The 12,490-nt window shown below is 46.2% G+C and overlaps 1 protein-coding gene across 1 annotated transcript in view; it reads left to right on the top strand.

Moving 5' to 3' along the window:
• The window catches only part of Fbxo28 (F-box protein 28), a 28,754-nt gene extending 19,626 nt beyond the window's left edge, over positions 1-9,128 (top strand). The window contains exons 4-5 of the mRNA XM_003474212.5: positions 2,458-2,653; positions 4,692-9,128. Coding sequence (XP_003474260.1) covers positions 2,458-2,653; positions 4,692-5,086 — 591 coding nt within the window. The 3' untranslated portion in view covers positions 5,087-9,128. The remainder of the gene's footprint in view (positions 1-2,457; positions 2,654-4,691) is intronic.
• The last annotated feature ends 3,362 nt before the right edge of the window (positions 9,129-12,490 follow it).

Here is a 12,490-nt window from a genome sequence, read left to right as displayed (position 1 = left end):
CCAACCAGATGGGAGACTGACTTAATTCACAGAGGCAATGACCAGTCTGTGGCTGTAGGTGCAGTACACTGGCACTGGGGACATTTGAAAAAGCGGAGGAGCATTGCAGTGCTTTTTCCAAAACTAATAAAAAACAAAGTTACTGTGATCAATTAATATCATGGCACTAGCACATAAAATATCGGTCAATATGGTAACCTTTTTGAAAATAGTATTGTGGGTCATATTTTTAATCTTATTAGACTATTTTGGTTTTGTTTTGTTTTTAAGACAAGGTCTTGCCATACAGTCCAGGCTGGCCTTGAAATCACTATGTAGCCCAGGCTGGTCACAGACTCCCGGCAGTTCTCCTGCCTCAGCCTTCCTCGTGCTGGGATTACAGGCGTGTGCCACCATACCTGGCTTTTTAGCTGTATCTTTATTATTTTTGAGTATTGCATAATTTCTACAGTTTTAAGTTTTCGTAACTATTTGTTTGGAGATATATGTACACACACGTTTGTAAGCTAAAACTAATATTGGTAGCTATTTCGCAAAAGTGTTGTAGGTTCTAGTCTGATACCCTACTATTTAAAGTACATATAAAATAGTACCTGTTTCCTGCCCTTGAGCTCCCCCAATGAGCCGCGCCAGCACTGGCCTTGGGACTGCTCTTCCAGGTTTGAGTGACCAGTCCTGCTCTTCCCTGGCCCGTTTACCCCAGGAGGCACAATTGTATGACTCTTCCTTTTCTTGTAAACTCCAAAGTTATTTTTCTTACTTGTTTTCTTGATTTTCATAAGAATAGCAGTTTTCTCATTCCTATTCATGGTTTTCATTTTACCGTGTTTGCTGAGCCAGGACATGAGTGATGCTTTCTTAACATCCAAGGCAGTGGTGGCAACCTTTCAGAGCTCGCCGTGTTCCAGCTGACCTGCTGTGGCACGCATGCTGCAGGTTACCACCACTGGGTAGGACAGGCACACAGAGTTGCAGGGAGCCTGGGGGAATGACTGTATGTTTTTCTTAATATAGGTAGTGGTTTTTACCAGAGTAGTTGGATAAGTTTTTGAATCAAAGATGAGTTCCGTATCGGGTAGTAATGATAGAAACAATGCATCCTTACCCGCTGGTGCCTTGGACTCTACGCTGCTGCACTCACTTGCTTGTTCCCAAGGCTGTGGCGGTGCTTCTGACTGTGGTGGACTGCTGTGGCCTTGCCACCCTCTGTGGTGACTCTTCACTCTAGCTGTCTGCTGTCAGTGTCACCCTAGACCACCTGCCATATCTCATCACCCTCCCCTGGACACATGCATCTGCCTAGGCATCTCATGGGCAGTTCTCCATGCTGATGCCCAGCCTCTTCTGCAGTCTTCTCTGGCAGTTCATTGTTCTGACATCTGTTAAATGAGTGTCGCTGTAGGCTGACAGAGATCGTCGTGGGGCTCCTTTTGTGAGCGTGGGCAGGTGCTGCTCTACTGTGTTGTATCTGTAGCAGTGCTCAGCTGGAAGAGAAAGGAGACCCGAGACAGATCTCAAGTGGGGAGTGAGGCAGAATGTGTGCTGTGCCGGGTTGTCTGGGATCCAGGTGACAGATGTTATGGTTATCAGCCCCTCGTTCTCGTGCAGTGCAGTCAGTTGCACAGCATCTCCAGTCGGAAGAGTCATCCTCAGGTTGCTGTGAAAGCCTTTGGAAGAACTCAGGCTGCCTTCTTCAGGCTGAAGAACTTTATGGGTTAAAAGCTGAGAGACTAAATGCCCTGGGCAGTGGAGTGCCTTTCCAGCAGGAGTCAGGAACCAGGGCTGGGGATTTAGCTGAGTGGCGTAAGCGTCTGCCTGGCAAGCCAAGGTCTTGAGTTTGATCCCCGGCACACACACAAAAAAATCAGGAACCGGGGCCATAAGAACTTAGCCTTCTCTGTGTGTGCTGTGCCCTATGTTTCCCTGTTGCAGTTGTTGCTAAGACAGAAGAATCTTTGCTACTCATTGGTGATGGCAAGAAAGCATGGTCTGAAGAAATCTATTGCAAACCACAGCAGTTCTGTGGTTTGTAATAGAATATATGGTGGGGAGTGCAGAAGGGTGAAAACACTCAGACTGAACCCTTGGGGCTTTGGGAAATGGAATTGGGCCCAGCAGTCAGTAGCATAGGGTTTGGGCTCACCTCTGCTCCCATACAGGATTTAATTCCTTTGTTCAGTACCCAGGTTACTGAGGCAGGAGGATCACCAAGAGTTGGAGACAGAATGGGCTTTATAGTGAGGTCAAGGCCAGCCTGAGACGTCTCAAAGACAAAAGAAACAGAAAGTTGTTTAGTAATTCTGAGTATAAAGTCTCATAAGAAGTGCAAAGCTGCGTGTCACAGCTGGTACTGTCCCCATGGCCAGTACATCTCCACTGGAACTGCAGAACCAGCCATCAATTCTCTGCTGTGTAGCCATTTTCCTAATAAGTGCTAATGAAAACTCATTGTTTTAGGTGATTGATGAGATTTATCGTGTGTTGAGATATGTCAATTCTACCAGAGCCCCACAGCGAGCTCATGAAGTCCTCCAGGAGTTAAGGGACATTTCCTCCATGGCCATGGAGTACTTTGATGAGAAGATCGTTCCAATTCTGAAGAGGAAACTGCCAGGCTCAGATGTGTCTGGAAGACTCATGGGCTCTCCTCCAGGTAGCTCTTGTTTATACTTTGTTCTGACCGGATTAACACGTGTGCCTAGTTTTATAAAACTTGCTCCCCAACTGTGTATCTGGAAAGTTTCTGTTAGTCAGTGTTTATTGACATCATTTTTAATGACAGATTGTATTATAGACTATAACTGTATAAAGAATCCATCATTGTTTCTAGACTTTATTTGTGGTGGTATTTTGTTTTGCATTGGTGCTGAGCATTGAACCTAGCTAAGCATGTGCTGTACCAACTACACTACATCTCCAGCTCCCTGTGTCTTGTTTTTCAGTTAAATTATGATATGTAAAACAATTGTATGACTAAATCTTTGCATTTATCCACAACTATAGACTAACAATTTCATTAAAGTAGCACTTTGCGTTAAAAGTTATATATTTGAGGGGGAGTTCTGATTACTCAGTAGTTTCTAAAAACAGAATTAGGCATATGATAAAACCTAAGATTCTTCATGGAAGTAATCCAGTAAATTACCTCAGCCACCAGAGTCTGGCTAAAGCCACTTTTAAAGCCACTTTGAACACTGTCACTTCTCCGGTAGCTATTTTGTAAAAGTATGTTGGATCCTAGAGATTTGTGCCCTTAGTTTTTGAAGTTGTTCAGTATTATCTGCCCTTGCAAATACTTTAAGCAGGGGGGGAGGGCTTAGCAAGGCTTTTTCTGCTCAGATTAGTTCGTGCCCCACGGTGCTCTGTGGGTTCAGTGATCTCTGGTTTAACACAAAGCCTGCAGCATTTCAACATTAGTGTCCATACTGCTTCCTGAGCACCTGTCATGTGCATGGCACTGTGCTGTGTCCTGTGGACACAGAAAGGACCCTGCAGTTGCCACCGGGAAAGTCTGGCCCACTTAAAATTAAATTGCTGTAGGCAAGAGAAACCTTTCCAGGCAGTGTCCACACCACAGAGGCAGTAGTGAGGAAGAAGAGGCCTGGGTGGCCTGGTGCGGGTGACTGCAGTGCAGGAGGTACAGGGCTCTGAGGCTTGGAGCCCATTGCAGTTGGCTAGGATAAGTGGGAGGAAGGGAGGTAAGTAGTGTGGTTATACATGTGCAAGGAGAAAACAAGAGTGCCGGGTTTGGGGTAGGAATAGGCCACTGGTTCTTCTGGGAAATGTTTAGGAGAAAAGATTTAAATGATGAGTGTGGTGGTACACACTGATAATTCCAGCACTTGGGAGGTTAAGACAGGATAGCAGGACTTCAAGCCAGCCTGGGCTACATATGAGAGTCAGTCTCAAAAAAAGGTTAAGGAGGGGCTGGGGATTTAGCCCAGCGGCATAAGCACCTGCCGTGCAAGCAGGCAGTCGTGAGTTTGATCCCCGGTACCGATAAAAAGGAAAAAGACAAAAAAAAAAAGGTTAGGGGGAGAAGGTTTTTCAAAACTCAGTCACCAGTTTAGAATCATGAATTCTGTGTCCCTGTTATATTCCAGTGACTCTTCAAAAACAGTAGTACCAAGGCCTTCGTACACCTTGGCAGCAGTACCTCCTGGTGCTTTTGTGTGGCATAACCCAAGCTTGACAGTACTTGTCTGTGAGCAAAGTGCAGAGTGAACATGAGAACATGGGAGGGCCAGGACATAGCTGAGCAGTGGAGGGCTCGCTCAGCATCCATGAAGCCCTGAGTTTAGTCCCCATTACTGCAGAAATGATCCAAAAAACATGACAGGTCTATTTCTCAGAGGTTTTTGTTTATGTACAATAAGACAGAAAGTGAATTTGGGTACTTAACATTTTCTTACTTGGTCCTGAAAGTGCTTGATAGTATTTGAAATCTATGCTTATGCTAAGTGCCTTCTCCATTTGGTGGCACTCAACATACCACATTGCTCTGCAGGGTATCGAGAATTCAAGTTAATTTATAGTTCAATAATTATCCGATTAATCTGTTCAACCAGATAAATTGCAAAGGAGAAATTCTCAGGAGCGAGAGGAGGACATTGCACCCTAATGAGCTTACCTAAGCATCCCTGGTCAGGAAACATGTTAAGTGGTGACCCTTTGAAACTGTTTCTCCACAGTTCCAGGACCGTCTGCAGCCCTGACGACAATGCAGCTCTTCTCCAAGCAGAACCCTTCACGACAGGAGGTTACTAAACTCCAGCAGCAGGTCAAGACCAATGGTGCTGGTGTGACAGTTCTCAGGCGGGAGATTTCTGAGCTTCGCACCAAAGTGCAGGAGCAGCAGAAGCAGCTTCAAGACCAAGATCAGAAACTGCTAGAGCAGACCCAGGTCATCGGCGAGCAGAATGCTCGGCTGGCAGAGCTGGAGCGCAAACTTCGGGAGGTCATGGAGAGCGCGGTGGGAAGGTCCTCCGGGCCCAGGCAGAGTGAGGAGTCTCCGAGGAAGCGGAGAAAGGCCGCAGAAGCCATCGACTCGTCTAGAAAATCCAAGCGGCTTCGGAATGGAAAGTAAATTGGATGGAGCACAGGCCTTGCTCCAGAGGAAGGTGTGGCTTTGCCGATCAGGATCCTGGGAACAACTCTCTGTCTGGGCTTCTAGGCTTTCAGAACTTGACTTCAGCCTAAACTCATGGTCGGGACATTCTCTCCCTGCTTCTCCTTTTGGAACGGATGCACAGAATCTTTTTATTTTGCAATAGATTTGTACTAACCAGACCTGTTCTATCATGTTTTGGGAAGTTGACTTTTTTCTGTGCAGATAATGTCTGTCTGTTTCTGCATATATGCACATTATCTAGGATCTTAAGCAAACCAGTCTTGACAGACTAGAAGTTGTTTCATACAGAAAATGTCCTGTTCACTTGAAAGAAAAAAAACCTACTTTTTAAATGGACACTATCTTGTTTAAAAAAGTTGACTTTTTGTTATAAGTGACCTTTGTCTGGAATGTCTGAAAAGTAGTTAAGCTTTTTGGTATCGAAGTAATGGGTAACTGAAAGGACTTGCATAGTGTTGACTGTAGAAGGAGCCTCTACAGTATTGACTATATATTTTTATAAACTACTGGCAAGGGACGGATCCAGTTGGTATCCACGTTTTCAGTTCTCTCTGGGGCCATGTCCTACTTGCGCACGGATGGATGCATGCACTGCCTAGTCAGCCCACTTCAAGCTCTTGCACTGGCATTGATCTTGAACCTTTGTACTTCTTCACTTCTTAGCGTCTCCTTGAGTTAAGCGCTTTACATCTTCCACTGCAACTGCTTGCCTCCAGGGGAGAATTGTTAGTCCATTTGTCCTCCAGTTTTATAGGAACCAGAGACTATTAAAGCCCGTTGCTTTAGCTGTCCTCTGTAGGGTTCAGGTGCCAAGGCAAAACCCCAGTCCAGGGCTCTTTTCTGTTGTGACCAGGCCTCTGGGAGGTAGTGTTGGTCCTAACTCCTTACTTGCTTGAGGGTCAAATGGGGGACCCAGCTTGTAGATTTAGTTTTGCCATTGAAAGAAAATTCGCTGAAGAAAATTGTGCCATGAAAGTAATTTGATAACTTCATTGTTGGGAGCTGACCTGATGGAAGCTTTTTAATATTAATTTTAGGCTTTCCTTGTCCTAACTTTACACAGAAGCTTTAATTTTGTTTGCACTCCTGTTTTGAGCTTGTAACTGGAAAGCATATCTTGCACTGTTCACCCTCTGAGTGGTCACTTTAACAACCTCCAAATTGTGGACAGTGGTTTTCTTTCCGAGCTGTGTACTTTTAAGACATTCGGTTATCACTGTCCTAGTTTTATTTTAATGTACTAAATTATGTAGTTATTTGACTGTTCTTTTAAACTGCTGCCTTGGGCTTCAGTTATTTAAAGTAAATGTAGGTGTAATGTAGAAGATTATCCCTTTCCAGGTGAGATTTTGACACCTGTATGAAACCTAAGGTTGTGGTAAGTACCTTAGTTGAATAAAAGCACAAGGTTATCCACCTCCTGTATCCGTCCAGCATGACATAATTATCCATACTTTAGGTTAGGTTACCAAATGAAACATTTCCCTATCCATTTTTAGTATTGTCCTTTCATAATTTTGTCCTCAGATTTTGGTCAGTTCTATGTCTTAACTTTGAAACTCCATTTACAATGTAGTTTGTTTTCAATGAAAACCATAAAGTAACATCCAAGTGTTTCATGGTTTGTTGGGAAGGTAATTTTAAAATAAACAGTTTCCTAAAAACATTTGTCAGCCAAGGTCATCCATAAAAGTCCCTGTCTGGAATACATTCTCTCAGCAGGTCTCACTTTTGTAATCATAGGATTTAGCCATATTCTCAGACCTTTGCAAGAGGCTTCTTGCGTACTCACAGCCTTTAGTAGTTGTTTTTCTGCTAACAGGAAGACTTTCGAAGAGCTGAGTGCAGGTTTACAAAGTGTGAACTTTATGCGTCAGTGGGGAATAGCCTCAGATTATTTCTGCAGTAGTTGTTAATAAATTGTTAAAAGCTTTTCTGAATTTGTTTTTAAGCTCCATCTGGTTAGCCTGAATGTATCTGTAGTCTTGCATTGGTTAACATGAGTGGTTGGCCTTTATAATGACCATCCAGGTATTGGAAGGTAAATTTTCTTTCCTCACACCGGATCTGCAGCACATACTCACAGTCACGAGTCACACTTGTCAGCATCGAATGTTCCACACGCAGGCAGACCACACACTACAGTTGAAGTTTCAAACTAGCTAAACTGGCGTAGGTTGTCACCTTGACTGTCATTGAGCTCTTGGGTAGAGGTCACACGTGCTTTGGGGCAGCTTGTAAGTACTGTGGGTTCTGAAGGCCACACATCATCTTCATCAGCTAAAACTGATGTTACATTGCATTTATAAACCAGCTTCCGAGGAGCTCATCCCCAACCCCAAATTTTCTGTCATTCATCTAAATGCTGTGTGTTGTTAATGGCACAACATTTCATAAAGCATTTCCATCATCTTGACTGCTTTTCAGAGAAATCTGTGTTTCACTGTGTTATGCCCACTTAAATTTATTATAGTACAACACCAGTATGTATAAAAATGTGAAAAGATGTGTGCAGAAATCAGAGAGGAGGGCCTGGGGATTGAGCTCAGCGGTATAAACACCTGCCTTGCAAGCGTGTGGTCCTGAGTTTGATCCCCGGTACCGATAAAAATTTAAAAAAAGAAATTGGAGAGGACTGACCTCACCCATCCAGCTGGTCACCGCCCCACACACACACAGACATGGTTTTCTCACCCTGCCTCACAGAGCCTCCAGTATTCTGCCTGGCCTGTTGCCGGCAGGTGGGGTATATGCAGAGCAGTCCTGCTGTTTGGAGCCTGTTGGTGCCATCAGGCCTAAAGCCACTGGTTTTGGAAGCAACTTTTTTTGGATTGCCTTAATCTCTTACTTAGTAGTTTCAAGATATATATGCATTATTCTACATGTTAAAATATTCTGTGTAGCCCCACATGTGGGTAAAACAGTATAAATAATGCTTAAATAAGCTAAAAGGTATCACTGCAGCTGGATTTTGAGAAAAGGCATAATAGGCTGTGCTTCATAAAAATAATGGCACTGTAGGATTGCACTATTTTATGCATTATTTTCTATGCCATTTCATAGCCTGCACTTTAATCTCCAAAGAAACGGTGTATGATGTCCCAGTTGTTGGTTAATAAACTTTTCCCTAGACAGGGCACTTAGTTCTATTTTATTATACTGGTTAGTTTCTTGGAGGTGGATTCCTTTTTTGAGTTCTCTACTTCCTTAGCCATAGTATTTTCGAGGATCTGGGAATCCCTCTCATCTGTTTCCAGGAGTATATAATTTTAATGCAATGGAAACCTCATCCTTGGTGATCAGCACATCCTTAGAACCTCTTCCGCAGTGAGCACCAGTTGGTCACACAGATGAGATCTGCAATTGGTGCTGTAGTGTTTGAAGGCAGGAGAGGATAGAAGGCAACTTGAAACATCCCGTGGCAGCAGTTGCTGAGGAAAGACTGCTTCTGTAGGAATCCGGCTGGACCTGCCGTCCAGTTCTTTGACTTGGGGTCTGTCTGAGTGTCTTTCACTGGTACATGAAAGGCTAGCAGCCTGCATCTGCAGTGAATTATTTTCAGAATGGACTGAGCCTACAGAAAACTAGGAGTACCAGAATTGCCAGTCCTGCTGTGATCTCACTTGGAGTAGCAATAGTTCTGTCAGTTTCAGGCTTGAGTCTTTTGGCCTCTTACAACTTCCTGGTTCAAGTCCTGAAGTTTGAAAGTTATATCCAGATTTTCCTGTTGTGTCTGAAGGAAACCATGAGGTTTAGAATCTTCAGTGGTAATCTACACACCAGATCTGTTGCCAAAGCCTAGCAGACCATACTTAAACCACCAAAAAGGTGAGATGTGTTTAGAATCCCTTGCTGTGCTGCCATGTCTGTTTACCTATGCTTTCGAGCAACAATAAAACACTAGTTTACCTTCTGGAACTTTGTTTTAAGGATTGGAAAATGAAAAGCACCTCCGGGTCACACAACAGGGTACATAAATAAATGTGTTGTTACCAGTGCCGCTTGTTTTCTTTGTATTTCATGCTCCGGAGTTTGGAGCTCTGTTGCTGTCAGTGCCCTCAGGTAGCCACTGTCCCTTGAAGCACACTTAGATGCTTCTCATGTCAAGGTCCTTATGGAAGCCACTGGAGCCAGAACACCGGGCTTGCACCACGTGGGGGAGCTGATACAGCACCCCTCCCTGTGAGGCGCTGTACTTCTGACTTCATGTTCTTTGTTTTATGAAGGTTGCACCCAGCGGGCCTTCCCAGTAAGCTACCTCCCCAGGACCCCCCAGCCCTGCTTGCCAAGTGACTGACTGACTAAATTCCCCGGGCTGGGCTTGAATTTGTAGTCCTCTTGCCTCAGCCTCCCAGAGTGCTGGGATCACAGGTACTTAGCTCTATGCCTGGCTTGATACTGTGTTCTACAGCAGCCCAATGCCACACTTTCCATGTGGGGACCCTTCTGTGCATCCCCAGAAGTAGGCAGTGCCGGAATCACATTGAGGAAGGCACATAGAACCCAGGATCAGCACAAAGCTGGGCTCTGGCCAGGCACCTTGCTCCTGAAGGCTTGGGAATGAGCTCAGCCTCGTAGCGAAGCCACCAGCTGAGCTCTGCAATCCAGAGTCACCACTCCTGCAGCTGCTGCTGGTCAGCACACAGTGGCAACCACCAATTTTGTGGCCCTGTCAGGAAAATACATTCTCTTTAAAACTCCTGCATGCTCTAAAACTAAATGCTAGAATTTTCCCTGGAGTGAAGTATATAAATCAGTTTCTTAACCCATTTCTTAACGGTGACAGTGTAACCTAGGAACTGCTGAATGCAGCAGAGTTCTGGTAAGTGCTGGCCCTCCGCCTCCATCTTGCAGCAAAGGCTGGAGAGACAGCTAAGAGGCAGGCCTGCTGAGGCACTCGGGCTGCACAACCCTGATCTGTGCAAACCTGGGACTTCTGTGTTCTGCCAGCTCGGTTTTTGGGAATAGGTTCACAGTGTTAGAAACCAAGATCTTTACTAGTACCCTTGCTTAAAAAGGGGTGAGTGCTGTGGGTGCAGGTCCAGTAGAGTCTGTCTGCATGAGGCCCCAGCTTCTGTCCTTGGCACAGCCTTTGTGCGCCTCCCCACAAAACCCCTGGAGCTGTTCAGAGTTAAAAATGATGATCTGCACTGCAGTGTCTCAGCCTGCCAGGGTGTGCCCCAGGTCTAGGTCAAGTCACACCCACAGGCAACTGCAGAAGCCAGATGGGAGTGGTGGGTGTCAGGGCCGGAAGTACAAACTAGGTCTCCACAGGAAATGCAAATCAAGGAACTCCCCAAATCCAAGGACTCTCATTTATGTAACAATTACCTAAGTAAGTCTCAACATCTCCTAATCCTACTCCTAAGCCTTTTCCTTGGAAGAAACAAAAGTGGGTTTGTATTTAACTGGCCTGTTAAGACTATAAAACTGGCTCTGGGGTTGGGAGAAACAGAGGGAGACCGGGCTGGCCCCTGCTCTCCAAGCACTCTTTCTGTGGCCCAATGTGGCCTCAGTCTCTGCGCTCTGCAGAATGGAGATGAGACGCAGCTCAGGCAGCCTTACAAGAAGACATCAAGGCAGTGGACTCGGGCTCAACCGGGCCCACGCGTGCTGAGTGCCCACGGTAATGCTGTGTATGCTGAAAGTTTCACACACAGGGCAGATGTGAGGGGGTAAGATAAGTCTCTCAGGAGGGGCTGCACACCTCTCCAGTTCCCCCAAACCCAGTGAGCGCCCCACTCTGTGCACTAGCTGCTGCCTGAATTACCGGATCCCCGCCCAGCACACAGGCACACATGCGTGTGCACACGAGCGCCCTGCTTTCTAACAGAAAACAATGCTGCTCCTGCAGGCTTTCTAGTTTCCTGGGAAATTTTACTTTCAGTTCCTTATAGCAGCTTTTTCCTCCCTTAGGCGATTTGGTGATGTTGGTTAACTCCCTTTCGCCCTGGGGTAAGGGACCTCCCTGAGGTGTTGCTCTGGCGGCCAGTCCAGGACACACCCTCCCGTTGGGCCTGGTGGATGGTGCTGATTCCGAGGTTCTGACCCAGTGAAGGGCCCCAGCTCCGCCCACTGTCACCAGGGTATTTAGCTCACACTTTAAGACTGGGATCATCACAGGGCTGTTGCTGTAGCTAAACAAATCAGGGGGACCGACTGCCCATGCCTGGCACACAGCAGCTCAGGGTCCCAGCAGGTGGCACTCAGACACCTGTGTTCCCTGTTGGTCCCCTTCTCCCAGGTGTATCCCTAAGTCACCTTGGAACAAATTACGTCTAGAAAGGAAGAACTTCCCCCGATTCAGTACACCTCAGTTATGGAACATAACTGAATAGGTTTTCCTAATCCTGCCCTGGCCCTTTTCCTTGGGTTAGACAGATCAGTAGGAGTAACTCAAACGCAGGATACCAGGCACTGTTTGGACCCACATCTACATTTTCACCAGGTCACCAGCTGACTGGTTTGCAGTAACCTCTGAAGAGCTGCGACAGGACCCAGGCACTGGCTTGGAACTGCTCTTAGCACCCTAGTGGTGCAAAGACCACAGAGAGAGGGAGGAGGGCAAGCGTGAGAGGAGGAATAAATAGCACTTGGGTGACTGAGCAGGGTTGCAAGTGTGACACAGGCCCAACACAGAACACTGCACAGCTCTGAAATGAAAGTTTTTATATCCTGATGTAGAATGATCTTCAGGGAAATGACTAAATGCAGGATGTGTTCAGTGTATGAACTGTGATGAGGAGAGAAAAAAAGGAAGAGAAGAGGGAGGCCGGGATGTAGCTCATGGCACAAGTGCCTGCCTGACAAGCTCAAGGGCGTGAGTTTGATCCCCGGTACGAAAAAGAAAAAGAGAGAGAGAGAGAAAGAAAAAGAGAGAAGCCCAACCAGTTGGTGCTTATACATAAAGAAACCAGCAGGGTTTGCAAGGCTTAGGCGTGGGGTCGTGGCATGGCAGGGAGTAGAGTCCAGAGGAGCTCCCAGTGAGCTGCTTTTTGGTGTCTTTCTAGGTTTGAACTCTGGCAGTTGTCTGTCCCCAAATCCAAACAGCCTCTGTAGTGTTTGTCCTTTCCTTCCACGTAGAGCCCAGTCCTCTACATGGGGCATTTGGAGCCACTGGGACCTTTGGGTGACCCTCCCCAGTGAGCGTGTCTTCATGAATGAGGTGGCACATAGCTCTCACACTCTCCTGTGTGGGCGGCCAGGGCCAGGAAGCCACTCACACAGACCAGGACCTGCCCAGGCCGCGCTGCCAAACCTTGAGGCTGCCAGAACTCGCTCTTTACAAGCATGCTATGATAAGGAAATTGATTGGAGCACCCACATGGACCATGACATTAATGAGAAGAAAAAGGAGAC

This window comes from Cavia porcellus, unplaced genomic scaffold, assembly GCF_034190915.1.
Source record: "Cavia porcellus strain 051 isolate PalLab524CR breed Dunkin Hartley unplaced genomic scaffold, mCavPor4.1 scaffold_26, whole genome shotgun sequence".
Lineage (NCBI taxonomy): Eukaryota > Metazoa > Chordata > Mammalia > Rodentia > Caviidae > Cavia > Cavia porcellus.
Note: the sequence above shows the minus strand (reverse complement) of the source record. Positions and strands in the feature narration are given on the sequence as shown.